Here is a 19,836-nt window from a genome sequence, read left to right as displayed (position 1 = left end):
GACTGTCTATGCCTTCAGTATTTATCAACGCTTCTTCCATCCTGTAGATGCTTAGGTTTGGGCATCTTAATTATAACCCTGAGTTATGGGACACTGTAGTCATTGTTTAGATGAAGAATTTCCTCAGTCTTGTTCTCCATCCCCAATATTCATTTTTCTGCTTGGTCCGATCTGTGGCAATCACACTGTTTTGCTTGCTTGTTTTTTTTGTTTTGTTTTTTTTTGTTTTGTTTTGTAGTTTTTCATTCCTAACATTTTGTTTTCCAGGATTTCAATTTCCTTGCTAACATTTCCTCCTTGTTGCCATCTCTTAGGTGTTTCTGATCTTGTCTATTTTTGCTGACCTTTTTTCTTTATATTTCTCCTTTTCTCTCCAGAGCCTGGTCTTAATCTCTTCTTGTCTTCTGAGTTGGTCGTTCTTTTTCGCTAGCAACCTTTTCAAATCTTACCTGGCAGTTTACCTATTTCAGAATCTTTGGACTCAGTAGATGAAACATGATCTTTTAAAGAGCCATGTTGCCTTGTGTGTTGGTTCCTTTTCAGCACCACTGTGACAGAAGAGCTGCCACGAAGCACCTTCCTCAAGGAAAAGTTGGCTTTGGCTCATGGTTTGAGGGGATGGGAAATCCTGTCAGTGGGAGCATGAAGTTGCTGGTCACGCTGTATTCACTGTCATAAAGAGATCAACGCTGATGGTCTTTAGATCAATTTTAAGCTCTACTTTGTTTGAGAAAAAGACAATACAGCAATTATGTGTGTATATATGGAGGGAGGGGTTTAACATACTACAATGTGAACCACACACCAAGATATCATCTTATAGTTGTTTGGCTCAGTGAGTCCCAGAGAAACAGACATGAATAAGAGACAACACTAGATTTGTTAAAGATCATGATGCTGTTACAATTTATTGGAGAAAAGAAAAAGGGAAAAAATAACTATGAAAGGGAGAGCTAGCTCTCTCTAGCAACACTTTTTCTCTTTGAAGTAAGTTAGTAAAAAGAAAACATTATATGAAATACATCCTCAAAGCAGACAAGGCAGTTCTCAAAAATGTATTTTTGGATATAAAAATTCAGTTATGCAATCAGTAACATTCAAAATCAACTACACCTACACAATTATAAAAATTGTTTCATTTGTTTTAACAAAGTTTTAAAGTTCACTGTATTACAACAGGTACAATGTTCTGGAGGCATACAAATCCACCATAGGCATTTTGGATTTGGTTAATGTTGGGAAGTGTGCCCAGATGCCCAAAGTCACAAGGATAGGGGTGGCTCCATCATAGGCTTTTGAATGCCCTCACTATCAACTTCACAACACAATTGCAAAGGACAGAGTTCGGGGGGGGGGGGTAATCTTTTTCCTTTCCTTATTCAAGCTAAGCAAACACAATGAAAAAGTCCAGAAAAAAAAAAAAAACGCTGGACATTTAACAGACAAGAGTCATGTGCAGGAACCCAAACATGAGACTTCATTTGATTCTTTTTTCTAATTTTTTTAAGATAGGGTCTAATGCACTTCAGATCCTCCTGTCTCCACCTCCTAAGTGCTGGGATTACAGGCATGCACCACCATGGCCAGTGTATGTATTTTCACAGACTGAATCTGAGGCTTCATGCATGAAAGGCAATGAGTCTATTACATGTAGTGGCATTATTCTGAGTACATAGCATACATTATTATTTGTTGTGATGCCATGGGCTGACCTCTCTCATTTCTAATAAAATTTCTGTCTACTGGACCTATTTTTATCTGGTTTCAGATCATTCAACCTGCAAAAAAATCACTTTGTACATGTCCAAGTCTAGCTGCCAGTTACCAGCTCTTGATAGAAAGAATGAGATTTTATGTTGTCAGCTTATATTAATGAAGACTGCTATTTACCATTTACCAAGCTGCAACAAAAACGTAACTAGCTGATGGCAAAGCCTAAGCAGTGGTTACTTTCATGTGACACCCATCAATCACAGAAGAACTGGAACTACTCAAAGTGGAACTATATACCCCACCCTGAATGAGCTGAGGTCAAACAAACTCTACTACAATTCTCACTTCACTCGCCTAAAAACACACAGGACCTCAAAACACCACAAAATTATGAAATGGCAGGTACTTCTGGACCGCCTCCTCAGCAACCTTTAAAATAAAACTTTCTAAGCAATCTGGACTTCTAGATACAAAGAGTTACATAAATATGTATTTGCACTGAATTTCAGCTGAGGTTCATTCACTTTTAAAACAATGTTATCTGTAAGCTACAGCACATACTAAACTTATTTTAAAAAATAGAACTTGGACATTAAAAATAAAACAAAAATTGCCAAAGTCTAGCAAACATCTTTATACTGTTTTAAACACTGATTGTTCTTTCTTTTATCTTTAATTAGCCGAAAACAAGTTTTAGGCTAGGTTGTGAATTTAAAGTGTGTAGCTGGCTCCAATGAGGAAGAATGAAATCAGAAGGGTGGGCAGAGGGTGCCCAGAGGAAAGGAAATCCACAGCCACGGGGTGAACCTTAGTTGCCCAATTCACTTCACCAAGCCTCGTTCCATATACTGTGGGGATGTCAAAAACAAAAGCCAAACCAGCCTAGCCTCTACATCTGCTTCAGACACTGCCCAGCTGCTGAGTATCTACTTTAATTGAGCATTAAACAGTAATCTTTATATGGAATGCATTTCTTGATTTCATTTCCCACTCTCTCAGCCTGTAGCGACTATCTGGAAGGAAGGTGGCACTTACGACACAACCCACAAGGGCACCATGAGAGTGACACAGGCACCCAGCACTGGGACAATTTCCATGGTGAAAATGCTGAGCTGGGAATGGTATTTCACCCTTCCCCCAAGACAGGATGCCTGGAGCTGGGTCTGAGCAGAAGCCATACAGAGGAGCAGGAGAGACAAAAGCTTCCTCAGGGCTTGGTCTGTGAAAAGGGAAGCCTGTCAGCCTGTGAGAGAGCCAGAACTCAGTGAGCAGGTCCCAAAAGTCAGCCTGAAGTAGAAGGGAGCTAAGGAGACCCTAAGCTACTCCTGGTGCAGAAGGCACAACGGTCCTGAGTGCAGCACTCTACAGAGTACAGCCCAGGGAAGGCAGCAGCACGCAAGCCAGAGCTCGGCACCCATACCTGGAACACAGCCTGATGAGTGCCCCATTCCCTCGACATGGACCACTCAAGAGTTTCCATCACTTCCCACACACAGCGGTGCCAGCTCACTGGGGAGTGTGAAGGGCAGGGAGAGGAAACACCACCACCACCAGCCAGTGTCAGAGGCCCTAATTCTCCACCTCAGCCTCCCTCACTAAAGTTGCTTCTAATTGATGCTATTAGCTTGGTACGAGACTTTAGCAGATTTGAAGTGGATTTCTTCCTTTTACAGTCCAATAAAAGAAGGAAAGGAAACAACCAAAGGATAAGGCAACAAAGAAAAAATCTGGGAGTTCAGAAAATACTGGAAGACGGTTATCCAAAAGCTGCTTAAATGTGTCCAGAGGTGCGTCAATTGGCCACAGGTGTAGGAATTAGGCTCAAAAATCTTCTAGCCAAGACTTCACCTTCCACTTAGAGACCCCTCACTGATGTCCCTGCTGGTGGGATCATCTGAGGCAGCTACTAGTTTATGATGATGAAGGTAGTATCTCTTGCCTGGAAGTCCTGTGACCATTCAATGACATAATGTATGGTGGTGTCTACAGTGATGTACACAGTATTCAGTATTAGACAAATTAATGGCCAAGCATTCATCCTGTCACCTTTAGGACTCAGCAGTTATTGCAGAGACTCTCTTCTAGGCCCCATACCAAGGACCTGATACAGTCATCTTTCACTAGCATCCTCCAGTGAGCCAGCAGGATTTGTCAGCCCACTTTTTTTGAAACAGAGAAACTGAGGAACCAAACTTTAGGTAACATTAAAGGACTCAACCAGCACGTGACTGAACCATGCTCACACTCAGATCTACTTGTTTTCTATACTCACAGTCACACGGCTATGCTATTCAGCCCTGCTAACATCTTTAAAAGGTACCCGAGCTCAAGTTCAGTTGCTGAAAACGGCATGGAAGAGTCAGCCTTGTAGGTGCACGACTCTAGGATGGCTGGAGCTTGAAGCAGTTAGCCTAGCTTCGTGTCAGCTAGGAACTACGGGCATCTCTAAACTACCCATGTCCCTTCTGCCACCTGAGGTCTTCTGAGACCTGAACTGACTCCCAAGGCTCCTGGGATATGAATGCGCCTCACAAAGCCAGAGGGTAGCATATAATTTTCCTTCCTGACTGAAGCCAGGTGGAAGACCTCACAGGTGCCTTCAATAGCATGAAAAGAATCTAGAATGATTGAGTTGCCCTCTGCCTTAATAAGCCTATCCATCCTTCTCCATCTCAGAAGAAAAGACAGAGTTATTTGCCACAGTTCAGCAATTGGCCACAACCAAAGCCGGCAAAGCGGAGACCAGAGTAGATCTGGCCTTGCACAAAGAACAAAGGGTAAACCTAGATCATCATCTGATGATGATGCCTGGGAAGCACAGGGCAGCTGAAAGGGGCTAGGGGATGGTGGCCATCCCATAGATGTGGAGGGAAGCGTGCAAAAGTGAGATGGAGGGCAGTTAGAAAATGGCACAGGTGGCACAGATGCTGAAGCCGGAAAAGGTACAGCCCAGGACGGTGAGAACAAGGACACGGTTATGAGAGATGATGGCAGGCTTGACCAGAGCCATGTCATCATGAAGGAGGCTGGAACCAAGGTGGCCAGACTCTGGGTTGGCCCAGCCACAGCTGTAACTTCAGGTGATATGGAAACGCATCTGAGGCTTGGTCCCTTGACTGCACAGCGAGACAACAATCCTGGTTCCTCACATGGCTGTCATGAGGACCAGATAAGATCACCAACACGAGAACACTGCGTGTGTGCTTAGGCATCAGGCTGAGACATGACCACCTGCAGGCTGGTGTATTTCCAGTGTCCAGCGCTGGCTGAGTGCCAATGCTGGAGCATTGAAAAGTTGCTTGGCAGGCATGCCTACTTCCTGCTGGCCCCACAAGGGATCTGTCTTCCCATGCACTTTCCTTGGCCCAACTCCAGTGAAGAACGGAAAATAAAATCAATAGAAGTAAATATTTATAAATAATGAAGAAAAATAAACAGAGCAGGGAACATGAAGGTTTTTCACTTTCTGGTGACTCTTGTCCAAAAGCAAATAGTAATTTAGGTCACTACTTCACTCTCAATCAAGCAGTGTCCCAAGGTTACAAGACAAGGGCCATGGGAAGGTGAGGGCAAGAGAAAGAATCCACAACGAACACTAGAAAATACATTCCATAGGCAGTTGTGATTAGGAACAGCAAGATGGTGCAGCCCATAGGAAGGACAATGTATCCAGGACAGGCTCTCCAGGCTCTTAGGAAGGAACAATGTATCCATAGGAAGGAACAATGTATCCAGGACAGGCTCTCCAGGCTCTTAGGAAGGGCAGAATCACTTGTTCTCAAACACCAGGGAAGATGCTGTGTGAGGCAGTGACAATGGTTTCCTTGGTGAGGGAGCAAATCATCAAAGTTCTACTTTCTGCTGCACCCCTATAGTCTCTACTAGACCTTCCCGCTGCCGCCTGGGAATCAGGTGCTCCTGCAGCTTATCTGCTGTTGTTAAAGAAAGACTAATGTGTGAGAACTCGGTGGGATACCATCCAGAGAGGAAGAAGGTCATGAGGAAGAGTCCTCTACACTAGCCCCAGAGCCTCACACTGTGCTACAGACATTAGAGCTTAGGATTCATGACTGCTCCCATGGGCAACCCTCAAAATGTCCAAATTGCAAGCAATGCATTGCTGCAAGTGAAAGGCACATGTCTGTGAGACAGAGTTCAGAGGGTATTTACAAAATTGTCCACCAGCTTCCATCCACAGTGCTCTCTGCAGACTGGCAGTGTATTATGCAAGACACACAGCAAAGCACTTCTTCACAGCATCCCTAGGAAGGAAAAACACAGAGATGAATGGGACATTATCACTCCAGAGGCTCCCAATGGCAAAGACCTTTCTTGAGCATTTCCTAGAGTCCCACGCTGCTAACGGGGAAAACAGTGAGCTCAGAACCACTCATCAAATGGTAGTCCCAACGTTTCTTTGCAATTTTCTTCTGGGAAAATTACTGGTCACGCTGGAGTTTTAATGTCCTCATCTGTCACATGGAATATGCCCACTCACCCTGCAGACTGGTCCTGGGGATGAGTACATGCTGCTGCATTTTTACATCAGCTAACCACAGAACACACTGAGATCACTAAGGGGTAGTCACTTTGTGCTGGGCCCAGTAAATTATGTAAGCAGTTTAGGGACCTACTATGGTCAAATTGTTGCCAAATTGATAATTAGTTCATTAGATGCTTATTTTGCATAGCAAGCTAGCTCCTGGGAAAATCCCTGCCCATACTCTTCTCAGAATAAGTTCCTCTCTGCCCCAGTACTTCACAAAGGTTATACTCCCTTGCACAAAGGAACACTCTATGAGCTTGTTAGCCTTGATACCCTGCACATTCAGATCACCGTCAGCAGCAGATCTGCAATGCATAAGACAGAAGTCCTCCCTCTCTCCCAGCCTCTGCACAATTCTTCATGTCCTCAACACGATTGCAGAAAATATCTTTGTTTAGTAGATGCCGGAGAAGAATGAAATTAAGTGGCTCTATTAGAATGGAATCAGAGGCAAAGGTCCTGTGACTAACTGGGAAAAGCCCACCGTCAAAAGTGGTTAATTAACAAACTCCCAGCATCTGGGATGAACCAGCCCCATGCACTCCATGTCGCATCTGAGGTCTTGATGCTTGGCTAAGTCACCAAGCTCACACTGCTAACTAGGAAGTGCTGGTCCTCTAGAGTCCTGACCCTGCTTTCCCTCTAGACTCTTCTAAAATGCTTCCCTGTGTGAGCCCCTGTAGGTAAACAAGCAGACTTTAAGGACCCCGTCGCTCTTGTTTAGTTACATTACATTGATCACCTGTCAAGTTATTACCTCAAAGCTACAGATTAAAGGAATGCTGGTGTGCATCAGTGCCCTTTATATTAGAGCTGAGTGCCCCAAACTCCAGGAACTCAGAGTCTGGCCAACACATTTGAACAATGACATCAAGAGAACCATGGCCTTTATCATAGTAATCTATAAAGCAGATGCCCAACCTGTGTCTAACTAGATCAAAGAATTTTAAAGACAAATAGAATAACATGTACTTTCTGCACCTAAACTAACATCCCCAAACTAACATCCACATGCAGAAGCTGGAGAGATGGCTCAGCAATTAAAGAGCACTGGCTGCTCCTCTAGAGGACCCGGGTTCAATTCCTAGCACCCATATGATAGCCCACAACCATTCATTAATTCCAGTTCTAGGGGATTCAACAGCCCCTTCTAACCCACACAAGAAATGCACATACATGGCAAATAAATATACATGCAGGCAAAATACACATTAAAATAAAAATAAATTAACCTTTTTAAAAATTAAAAGTCCTATGTAAACAAATCATGGTTCACAAATCGAAGAATCCCTATTTCCAAATACATAGTCTTACCTTGCAAATGGTATGAAGGAAAGGCTATACCTACAAAGAAAAACAAAGCAAAGATTGAATGGAGGGAGTGGAAAACTCCCTGGAAGAAAGCCCTGAGGCTCTACCCGTATGCACTCACACATCATGTAAACACATCCTGTAAATAGCTACGTGGCAGAGAAGGGTGCAAACGGTCCATGGGGCATTAACCCCTCTGGCTCGAGCCTTGCTTGTGGTGCTACTTAACGTCACGAGCCAGCAGTGACCAACTCTATGACAATCACTGACTTTCTCAGCAGTACCCTTCTCTGGAAGTGTCCATTTGACTCCTCTTGTTACCAGTCTTTATAATGCCTGCATTGACTTTGCACTTACCAGACATGAATAGCTGAGTAATATCTGTACATCTCACAACTCACAACTGATCATGAGTTCAGCAAAAATGCTGTGGTCAGAGGCCTCTGGAGACCACTCAAGACTGCTAATGCCATCTACTGGCAGTGGCTGAGTCACCTGGCTGGCTTCAGAAGCTTGACTTCTGCTGCATTACCGACAACTCTTCAACTCAAGAGCTTCTGTGTTTTCCTAACCTCCCCACCCACACCACACAGTTTTCTCTCCTTTCCCAGCACTGGTCAAAGGCAGGGCTGGTTATGGGGAGGGACACTGATGTTGCTTACCATGTCAAGGCCAAAGACTGCAAAATGCAGAAGATGAGTGCTAGTGCCTTTTTATGCCACTTTAAAAAAAAAAAAAGACATAGTTACTGCAAAGTGTGTGACAAGGGATATAAACAACAAACGTCACAGAAGACTAAAGTTCACACTTACCCAAAAGGCAGAACACAGGGTAAGTGCAAAACACAACTAGAAGAAGAAACGCTAATTAGTACAATGTGGTTCAAAGCATTTAACCCAACTCAACAATAAAAATCCATGCAGACTGGAAAAGGATAGATGTGCTTCCACTCTTAAGTTCTCCCCAAATGTCTGCAAATGAAAGCACCTTTCTGGACCGATCTTTTCATTCAAGACACAAAAGTAAGCTGGCCACAAACCTCTCTCTGTAACTTAGCCTCTGGAGTAGAAAAGGCGTGTGAGAACAAAGGTCGGCACAGCCAGGAAACCTGTCACCTGTCACCTGACACTGCCCTATGTCCTTTCTTAGAAAGTCTTTCCACAACAGAGCGGTCAGGCCAGCTATATCTGAAGCTGGGGGGAAAATGGTTGCTGCAGACACCTACCATACCTTTCATTGCACTCCTCTATAATTCCTTAATGGGTGTGCTCTACACACTCTCTGTGCCCAGCGCTGCACTCTGAGGGGATGTAAGTAAATAGCAAACATAGTCATGGCCTTAGAGAACACCCCTGTATGAGTGAGAGACCCACAAACTAAACTAAAATTAGAAGTATGCCAATCAAGTTCAAATCTCACAATACTGGTAATTATGCCTGGAATCTAGAGAATGGGGTCTGGAAAGATTTTGACAGCTCTATGGACAACTGGGTCAAAAAAGAAAGCTACAGTCTGTGTTGATGGGATAGAAATAAAATCTTCCAAGCCAGGCAGTAGTGGTGCACCCTTCAATCCCAGCACTTGGAAGGCAGAGGCAGGTGAATCACTGAGTCCGAGGCCAGCCTAGTCTACAGAGTGAGTTCCAGGACAGTCAGGGATACAGAAGGGGGAAAAAGGAAGAAAAGAAGAGAAAAGGAAAAAAAAAAAAAACCCTCAGCCGTTCACCCCTGCAATCTTAGCACTCAGGAGGGTGAAGCAAGCAGGCAGTAGGTTCAAGGCCAGCCTGGACAACTTATGAAGCCCCAAATGCATGAGACCATGTTTAATTCCTAGGATTAAAAAGGAAAAGAAGAGACAGGCTCCCACATACGAAGCCTGTCGGGAAAGCAGTCTGTCTGTCCTTACCAGCACCAGGATTGTGGCGATCAGCCTCGTAGGCTCAAACATGCGCTTCAGCTGCTTCACGGGCCCCATGAGGAAGACGGTGCTAAGAGGCAAACACACACACTCTCAAGCCATTAAGGTGAGAACAGACACAGCAGCCACCTCCCCAAGAGCCCCTGTGGCAGTAACAGGAACAGCATCAGTACAAACGGCTCTTGCCAGGCACTGGGCTGGCAGGTCTTTTGTGCCCTCATTTAGTCCATCAAGGACCTATGAAGTAGGGACAATTAGTACACTCATTTTAGAGAGGAAGAAAAAGCCCAAGGGCTTATGCAACCAAGTCACCCAACTAATATAGGAGCAGGACCACAAGTGCCTGTGGGTCTGACTGTGAGCCACTCTCAGCACTCTCTTTCTAAGAGTGGCTACCCCACCTCCATCTACTCTCAGAAACAGACCAAGAGCTCAGATTTAAGAAACAGAAAGCACACCTTACAGGCTTACACTGGTTACATTAAAAACACAACACTTCTTTCATACTCTCCAAGAATTCTAATGGTGATTAGAGTAACAATGTCAGCACTCATTTCAGCCCCCCAATAACTGTGATAGGTGTTACTGTTCTTGTTTCAGAGATAGGAACGTGAGAGGGTAGCTTACCTTTTGAGAACTATCAGTCCACAGAGCTAGTATTTTGCCAGCATCTATTCTAAAGGCATCCTTAGCATGAATTTGTATGAAGGAAACCTGAGAGCCAGCTAGTGGGCGTGATCACAAGTGAAGCAGATACACACACCTAACACATCAAGGACAGGGACCAGGTGTCAGCCACGCTTTCTGGATCACGTGTGCTGCCCAAGCGACAAACAGTGGGAGTCAATATAAGTGACAGCAGATGCCATTAACTACCGAACATTCAATATGGCTGCCCCTCTTTGATGTTAAGCTGTTTTCTGAGCTCAAGTCTCCAAGCTCAGGGATCCTGTACCAAACAGAGTAAGTAGCAGATTCAAGGTGCACGTGTATAAACAGATTCCGTGTAAAGTCAGAAGCCCCTAGTAACACCAAGAAATAACTATGTGCCCTCCACTGTTTCCTTCTGCAGTGTTATGGCATCAGTCCATTAATAACTGCTGAAGAGTTCTTTTGTGGTGAGCAACACACCTGTATCATTATGCTCACTCTACATTTACCCCTCACTGTAAGCCCAGAGCAAACCCACAAAAGCTGGTATCTGAGAAAGCTTCAAGGGCAACATCAGTCACTGCTACCTGTGCTGTCACAAAAAGATAATTGGGATGGAAGGAGCCCTGGAGGAGGTCACCAGTTCCAGAAGGCGGTGGCAATCCGCAGAGCTTCCCACAAGCTGGGAGATGACAAATGACAAATGGGAGGAGAGATAGGCGGGACCACAGACAAAGTAAGTGGCCTGGGGAGAAGCAGAGAGGTGCTGGGAGACACACAGGAGCACCAAGTTTGCATTCCAGCTGCAGGGAGGGGACGGGGAGCCACAGGGCGAGTGGGGACTCACACCCAACAGAGTATGACGGAGTAGCTGAGGTAAGGAGGAGATGGACAAAGGTCAGAGCAGTCAGGTACCGCCTTCTGGAGGAAACTGTCCTTGACCCAATCCAGCCCTCTCGGCTCTCTTCTCACTATCTGCTGCGTCAGTGGCTCATGCCTCGCTGCCCTGCTGGTGAATGAGATCCAGTGTGCACTGAGTCCAGCAGAGGTGACAGTGCTTGGCCAATGAGTCCAAAACCAATCAGTGGGGACAAACAGCCACAGGGATGAGGAAGAAAGACAACACTGGGGCGGGAGAGACTGCTCAGTGGTTAAGAGCACTGGTTGCTCTAGCAGAGGACCAAGGTTCAATTCCCAGCATTCACATGGTGGCTCACAGCTGTATCTAAATCCAGTTCAAGGGGATCTGATGTCCTCATCTGACCTCCACAGGCAACAGGTACACATGTGGCACACAGATATACATGCAGGCAAAACATTCATATACAAAAAATATAAATAGGGGACTGGAGAGATAGTTCAGAGGTTAGGAGCACTGGCTGCTCTTCCAGAAGTCCTGAGTTTAATTCCCAGCACCCACATGGTGGCTCACAACCATCTATAAAAAGATCTGGTGCCATCTTCTGACATGCAGGCAGAACACATTATAAACAATAAATAAATAAATCTTTAAAATATTTATACATATACATATATATTTTAAGAACGACAACAGCAACTGCGTTATTACGGCTAAGTTAAGATAGGAAAACTTGGTCTCCTGGAGCCATTTTCCCACAGGACTCTGAAGTCATTTATAGAAACATAGGGGAGAGAGAGAGAAAGGGAAGGAAGGACGGCCCAGTCAGGTTCCTGAAGTCTATTCTGATAGGGCCAGGCCAGATTTCCCATCAGAGCATTGTCTACACAGATGTAGTGAAGCATCAGGGTGAAGGAGGTCAACTTGGGTATCAGTGCACTTGAAGTAGGCAGAACGGCTGACCTCCCCTGAAAAGCACCCATCAGATGCTCTTACACAGGAGCCTGATCCTCAACCCAGGATGGTCTGGCACCATATAATAGCCAGTTCCCAGTCTCATAGCCACACGCCTGCCTGGTGGCTCTTAGAAGCAGCAGCTGCATCCAGTCAGTCTCTGAGGGCAGTGAAACCAACACAGAGAGGGTTGGCCATACCGTGTGCCTTGGGGAAATCATTCCAATGCTCTGTGCTGTAGTTCCCTCCCATGTGAAGAAGTGGTCGCAGACTTTCTGCTTTCTCCCAGGGGGGGAAGATAACTAAGGTATAGGATGTTTTGAAATAAGATGGTATGAATGTGATATATGCCAAAACTCTTCCTTCTTTCCAACTCCTTCTTCTCCCCACCTCAAACAGGATAGATATGTTATCATCCGATACATAGCAATGTTGAGAAAAGGAGAAAAGAAAAAGGTTACCTCCCAATTGATGCCATGTTACCCAGGGTGTAAAACACTGCAAAGAGGCTCAGTCCTTTCTTGGGCACCCACAGCAGAAAAGTGCCCTAGAAGGGGAAGCACAGGACATGTCATGTAAGCACAGCATGCCACTCCCACCAGAGCCACACAGCTGCCCTCCCAGTTTCCCATCTCCCTCCCCCCTCATCCATTCAACTGAATGAAGCCTCAAGGGAAAAGTGGGCAAAAGGGAAACAACATGGCAGTGGATGGAAGGAGATCTTACCAGAAGTGAGCAGAGGATTCCTAGGGCAAAACATGCGATGAAGCCTTTTACTCTGGTGCCCCAGCTTAATGACGATGACTCCACAACCTGCGGTTTCGAAACAACCATTACATACATACATGCACACTTAGTGAAAATGAAGAAAACTCACAATTTAGAAATGATCTTAAGGGCCAAGAGAAATGGTATTTAGAGCTGGCGAGACGGCTCAGCAGGTAAAGGTGCTTGGAGCACAACCTGAGGACTTAAGTTCCATCAAAGGAAAACAAACAAGGGAGCAGGAAAGGAGTCCTGCAGGCTGACCCCTGGCTTACTGAGTACTGCCCATCTGCACTTGCACACATACATAACAAATACATCGGGAGTCAACACTCACTGGGGAAGGAAGGGAACATGGAACTCATACATCCACCTCTAGCCTTCACATCCAGCTATGAGCTCCTATTGAGACCAGACTCATCCCTCCAGCAGTTTACAGACGTTTACTGCATCTGTCTCCTGCTTCGAGCACAGGCAGGGGTGCTATTCTTACCATAGCCCAAAGCTTAACGGCAGCCCATGCAGGGCAAGACCACAACTGGAAGGGCAGGGCTCCGCCAGATAGTCCCTGGGTCATGGGAAAGGACAAGGGCCAGACACTCATGCAGTCTGGTCCACTGGCCATGTTCTCTTATCTCTCCTACCAACCACAGAAGTTGCTGCAACGCTTCTGGGACCTCAGAGGGAGAAGACCCTCATATTTACCAGGACGCATCCCTGCTACTTCTTACTTACATCGTACTAGCAACAGCCACAGTCAGCCAGATCCCAGCTAATAATCACTACCTGTTCATCTTGATTCTCTACCATTCTCAGTATGATTAACGCTTCCTCCAGGTTAAGACCAAGGGAAGCCAGAATTCCTGGGAAATTCTACTAAAACAGAAAAGCTGGAGAGCAGATCTCAATGGCCCTTTCCCATATCAAGGATGACAAGTCGCTGTACCACAGGCCTTTCTAGGCTGCCCTTAAGATGCAGAGGACTCACTGCCCACAGATGGACACAGGAAGCTGCCACTGAGAGCTCAAATCCAATCAGCAGACCCAGGTCAGCATTCACACACCCAAGCTCCCCTTGTGTAGGCAGCTCAGCCCCACAAAGTGAGGAAGGCTGCCTACTCCATTGCCACCCAACTGATGAGGAAGGTAAGTTAGCAGGACCACTCCCTCGGCCCTGACTGGCCCTGGCTCAATGACCTGTTTGCAACCTGTCAAACCAGAAGCTGGAAGAGAACACCAAGAGGCTCCCTAGGTATGACAGGTACTGCACAGAAAGGTTTAATCTCCACCCAAGAGAAAGGTATTTAGGTCATCAAAAAATGGCTCTCTCCCCACTTCCACAGAGTCACTGTGACACTGCAATGCCACATATGAACACACTGAGCACCTGCAGAAACCTGGCACAGAGAGAAGGCACATTTAGGAATGGGATGGGCCAGGGGTGTAGCACAGTGCAACAGTAGTTGGTTAGCATGAGCGAGAATTTGGCTTCCATCTCCAGCACCTCAGAAGGGGACATGCAACAGAATCTCTAACTGCACTCCAAATACTTGTCCTTACACCCACAGATAAGTGTAGTCCTCACCCCTCCTCAAGGAAACTTCTCTTTGCAACAAACAAAGACCATCACAGAAAATCACAACCAATCAAAACGCAGAGTTGTGGATCCCAGTCCCAACAGACACAGCTATGACACAAACCCGGCACCCAAGTCTCAGGGTCACTGTGGAAGAGGGGGCAGAAAAATTGTGAGTCCAGGGAATACGGAGTTTGCTCTAAGATTATAGCTCCTAGAAACGTCAAAAGCTACACCCTTGAAGCCTCACTAACACAGTTGCCTAAACATGACCTGGACGAGGACAATGCCAACAGACATGCTAATAAGGAAGGAAGAAAGCTTAAGAAGCTTCAACCCCATACAACAATGGCAACTAAGGAATGCTGGGAGCAGGAGAAGCAGTCTTCCCCAGGGAAGACGCTCCATCAGTTATCCAATACCAAATGGTCAGCCCTGAACACATATACATACAAGGAGCATAATACAGGTGGTATTTATGTATTTAGTAAAATGCATACACAACAATAACAACAAAAGAACAGCAGCAGCAACAAAAGAGACATGAATTTGAAAGAGCACAAGGGAGTAGGAGATATATGAGAGGGTTTGGAGGGAAGAAAGGGAAGGGGGAAATGATGTAATTAAAATCCCCTCTCCCCACATATATGTGTATGTACATAATCATTCCTTATATTTAACATATAAAATCCATATATTTGATATACATATTAAAGAGGAGAAGGGCATACACCACAATTTCAGGACCTGATAACTGAGCTCTGTGTTTCCAAGCAGAGGCTACTTGTCCACCTTGAAGAGTCTGTTTCCACTCCCCCTGGCTCTAAAGTAACCTCAGGATGCTGTTTGCCAGGCTTTACCCAGCCCTAGACAATCAGGTTAGACCTCTGACTAACCCATGTAATTTCCCACCAGAAGCAAAAGAAAATGAACAGCTCCCACTCTTCCAATCATGCACGGACCTTGCCAAGGTGGAAACAACCAAGCCATATCCAGGAAGAGAAGAGGGACAGAGCAGTGACTAAAAGACCTGAGTGTCACCAGCACCAACAGCCATACAAAGTCCAACCCTTCTCTGTTTAACAGGATAAACTGTAAAGAGTCAACGTTGAGCAAGTCTTGGCATTCCCAACATTCCAGACACAGAGCAAGACCGGGAGATTGGTGCCTCTGTAGGCAGTAAAAGCACAAGCAAGAGATAGCTATCCTCCTCCCTAGTATCGTGGTGAGAATCCCACCTGTCATGTGGGAGGCTGGGGTTTGATTCCCCTTGGACTAGGAGACTAGCACTGGCTATTTAGGCAGGCAGTGGTGGCGGCAGCAAACAATCCCAGTACTCAGGAGGCAGAGGCAGGTGGATTTCTCTGAGTTCGAAGCCAGCCTCGTGTACAGAGTGAGTTTCAGCAGAGTCAGAGCTACACAGAGAAACCCTGTCTCAGAAAGAAAAAAGAAACCACTGGCAAGAGAAAGCATTTCTGACAAAAAGCATGGTTCTGCTTTTTACCTTCAGACACGAGAGTGACACTGAGTTAAACAAACGTCTCAAGATGAGTCCATCTAAATACTGTCTTTTCTTTAGCAGGGACAGGAACACAGGGTAGGGAGCAGGGATAATTCACCACCATGTTTTCCACTGTCTGTGTGTTCTGTCACTTGATCAAGGGAAGAGGAGGAAGCTTTTGCTCTACTTCTAAAAGGACTCGGTGAAAGGAAAATACTTTCTGTCAATTTATGAAAGCAAATTCAGTTGATAAAAATCTCTCTCTAAGCTGCAGCTTCTGTAAATTCTGCTAACACAGAGGTTTTTTTTTTTTTTTCCAAAATCCAAACAGGTAAAAGTACCTGGATAGACTCTGCAGGGAATCACGAGCTGTCTGGCTGGCAGTCATGCACAAAGGTCCCTTTGACTCCAGGATGGAGAAGGCAGAGGGATTCTTGCCAAGCACCATAGCTAAGGGTTGTCCAGGCAGCCAGGAGGTGAGAAAGGAATGCCGCTGTATTCCTACATGTTATGATCCGACACCCTTCAGACCCTTCCTTGTCCCAAAAGCCCTTTCCAGAAAACACAAAGCCTATTCTTTCAGAAAGGGCTGCACTGAAACTGGGACTTACGTGTGTTTATGACGACAGGGTGTTAATTAGAAGACTTATCATAGACTGTGACTAAGAATCCTGCCAACTTTACAGCTACCTAGGAGGGAAGGAAGGAACAAAACATACTTTATAGTTGGCACTAATATAAATTATAAAATGTTTTCTAACTTTTCTGGCAACGTCTTACAGGTTATGTAACTGAGAAGACCTGAAGGCAACTTCATCCAGCTAACCACACAAACAAAAATTTTGCCACAGAATCCTCCAGTTTTTCCAGGCTCAAAACCATGGAAAGTGTGACCACATTAGTTAGTACTTAACAGGAGGCGGGACCTCATAAGTGATTACCAAGCCAGAACATCCCTGACGATGAACCCTGTTGGCTACAGAATAGTTCCTGGAGTTCAAGACCTGGAAATGCCACACAATGACGCACATCTACAGGAATCTTACTAGGAAAGAGGAAACTGACAGTGTTTTCAAACAAGAGTGAAGCCCACAGTCTTTTAAAAATAGATGTAATATGTGCCTGAGCTTAAGAGGAGGTTAAAGCCTTTGCTGTTTCCACGGAAGCATTCACTACTTGGGGGGGGTTGCATCTGTTTTCAAATAGTGCTACACTAGTCGCTCCTGAAGGCCCACCCACTGCTACAGATGAACAACACCTCACAGCCAGCACTACACCCAGAGTCTCCCCTTCAGCCCCAACTTTGTAGAACAGCTTGCTGACTTCTATGGAGCTCATCTTAAATGGCACTGAGGCTCGACTTGGGCTTCATCTCATATCAAAGAGGTTCACAGGAGGCCAGAAATTAAAAAATGAAAATGTTTTAAAAGCATAAAAAATGTCTGGTTCTATTTCTAATGATTGTGGAGAGGTCCAGAGTCTAATTCAACTAACCTCGGGCTATCTTTTACCCCCTAAACAGTCATTTCTTGCCCACCTGTGACTAATAGGTAAAAAACATCTTGGAGTTTATTAACTTAACACAACCCAGGCTTCTGCAAGCCAAGGATTTTAGAGTACCATCAGACAGCCTAGAGAGGACCTCCAGCTGAGATTCCTCCACTTAGTGTTTCCACTGATACATTTAGCAAGTGCCTTGATTTATTACTTTGTTCTGATATATATCCAACTGGTATCATGTTGGAACACTGAAGCTGTCCTGGGGCCATGGTCGCTTGTATCTGGCTTCAAAATAAACTCTTATTCCCTTTGAGATGCAGTTGTGTTTTTACAAAGACTAAACTCAGAACAAAATCAACCACAAAATGAGAGCAGAATGTTGGGGAAAACACGAGGAACACAAGAAAATATCAGAGAGGAACTCAGTTTCCAAGAAGAAAGCGCCTTATCATCTTTTCAACGTCCTTGTTTCACAGAAGAGGAAACCGGGGCTAAGGATATATCAAGTAAAACGCTATTTCGTCTTCGAAAAAGGAAAATGTAAGCAAACTCCAAAAGCATCTAAAATAAGCCGTCCTAAGTGTGGCTCTGGTGCACAGGACCTTCTTTGGCAGGTTTCAAAGGCATCAAAGTCCTGCTAATAAAACAAACACTCTTGCAGTCTCCAGGGGTGCTTGGGAACCTATAGTCTAGGAATGGACCTTGGAGACTCAGGGACCTAGTAGGTCCCTGTTAACTAGGTGTTCCCGGAGTTTTACTACTACTTATGCAGAACGCATAAGGTCGGATCTGGACCTCACACCCCACAACCAAAGCTAGCCCGCGATCCAGGAAGGGGCTCCTTCCACCAAGGCCGCCGGCCCCGTCCGGCTCTAAAGGGAGAGCCCTGGCCGCTCCAGCTGGAGCTGCGGGTCAGGCTCAGGGGCCCAGGAGGCCCCGGGACCGCACTCCCACTCGCCCAGATTTCTGGGCCCTTGCTGCAGAGCCCCAGTCCTGCGGAGGGGAAGTTGGGAAGGGTTCGGGAGCCACGCTCTCTGCAAAGTCCCCGTGCTGCCACCTGTGGCTGTGTCCCAGCTGAGCTCAGCGCCGCGGGCTGGAGACAGGGCAGCTACCCAAGAAATCCTGGCTTCCACGGCTGCGCTCACCTCAGACAGACCGCTGCGGTCCTCGGTGTCCTGGCCGCTCAGCACCTTCTTCAGCTTGTCCATGTCGGGCCCCCAGCCGCCGCCAGACGCGCTAGCTCCGCGGATCGCTCTTCCGGGTGCGCGGCCCCCGCCCCTCCGCCCCTCCGCCCGCCGCCAACCACGGCGCGCCCCGCCCAGGTACCTGCCCACCTGCCCGCCCCAGCATGCCCCGCGCCAGCCACGCCCCCTGCGCCAGCTCCAGGGGATCACCCGTGGCGGGCCGGAGAGTTGGGGTGAAGTCAGCCGGAGAGATGCCTTAACACCAAACTTGCTGCGCGCGCGCCCCGTTCCAGCGGCGAGCACCACCACGTGCCAGGGCCTGGAAGAACGCAGGGAAGACCTTTTGCTGACTTACCCACAGATGCTGAAGTTAATCCGTTGGTGGTCATGTGTACTCTGCGGAAGATCTTCAAAAACAAAAGCCAACAATCCAGGCTAACTGGAACAAACCAGTGTGCAAAAGGCTGTAGCGGTGCAAATGTATTCCTAGGGGAAATGGCCCAGGAGATATGACCGGGACAATGCCTAAGAACAGATGAAAAACTGGCTGAGGCGGCTCAGATAGTTTTGTGTTTGGTGACTGCTTCTTCACTTCTGATTAGAAGTAGACTGTAGCAGTACTGAGGCTATAAACTCCTGGAATCTTCCAGACTGGACAGAAGCTTGCTTACCTAGAACACTGGTTGCTGGGGAAATCTGGGATAAAGATTAAATTGGCTCAGAAAAACACTGAGACCAAGGTGTAACTGAGCGCAAGACTGCTTGCCTAACATGTGCAAGGCTTTGGGTTCAGTCCCCAGCACTGTCCCTGCTTCCCGAAAGGGGAAAGGAGGTCACAGAGAGAACTTCAAAAGCTCTCGCTGAGGGAAGAATCCACATACTAACCAAGAAGTCAGGCCTGTTAGAGATGACTAGGAACAGAGTTGTTCGCAGAACCCCATTCACACCAGTCAGGGCACACCCGCGTCACTCCTCTGCGACCTCATCCTTGTGAGGATGCTTGCCAGCATGCTCCTTTCCTTCTAAAACACACAAGGTAGACCTTTAAGATCAATTGCTGCTGCTTTTCCTGGATGCCCCTTACCGCCCGTGTTCCCCAGTGAAGTTCTTACACATCAAACATCAGAACAGAGTGCGAAGTCCATCCACCAGAGTCAGGTGCATCCGGTAATGCAACACTAACTCTTTATCATTTGCCACCTATGTGGCCTTGAACAAGCAGCTTACTAGCCTTTCTGATTCTTAGCTGTTTGCTTCTGTGATGTAAAGTGAGCATAATGACTTTGAGAAATGACTGTGGGAAGTAAATGTGACTGCATAGGCTGGTCTAGAGTGGAGGGGCCACTTAGCATGTAGTGG

The 19,836-nt window shown here is 46.3% G+C and overlaps 1 protein-coding gene across 1 annotated transcript; it reads right to left on the bottom strand.

Annotated features, from left to right (window-relative positions):
• Positions 1–882: 882 nt before the first annotated feature.
• Positions 883–18,556, bottom strand: Sft2d2 (SFT2 domain containing 2). Its single transcript, XM_005071379.4, has 8 exons — positions 18,439–18,556; positions 12,678–12,764; positions 12,413–12,498; positions 9,476–9,557; positions 8,383–8,418; positions 8,233–8,291; positions 7,574–7,603; positions 883–5,975 (listed from the first exon to the last, which is right to left on the bottom strand). The coding sequence occupies exons 1-8, from the start codon at positions 18,499–18,501 to the stop codon at positions 5,936–5,938; spliced, it is 483 nt and encodes a 160-aa protein (XP_005071436.1). The 5' UTR covers positions 18,502–18,556; the 3' UTR covers positions 883–5,935.
• Between the last annotated feature and the right edge of the window lie 1,280 nt (positions 18,557–19,836).

Source organism: Mesocricetus auratus, unplaced genomic scaffold (genome assembly GCF_017639785.1).
Source record: "Mesocricetus auratus isolate SY011 unplaced genomic scaffold, BCM_Maur_2.0 Super-Scaffold_100676, whole genome shotgun sequence".
Lineage (NCBI taxonomy): Eukaryota > Metazoa > Chordata > Mammalia > Rodentia > Cricetidae > Mesocricetus > Mesocricetus auratus.
Note: the sequence above shows the minus strand (reverse complement) of the source record. Positions and strands in the feature narration are given on the sequence as shown.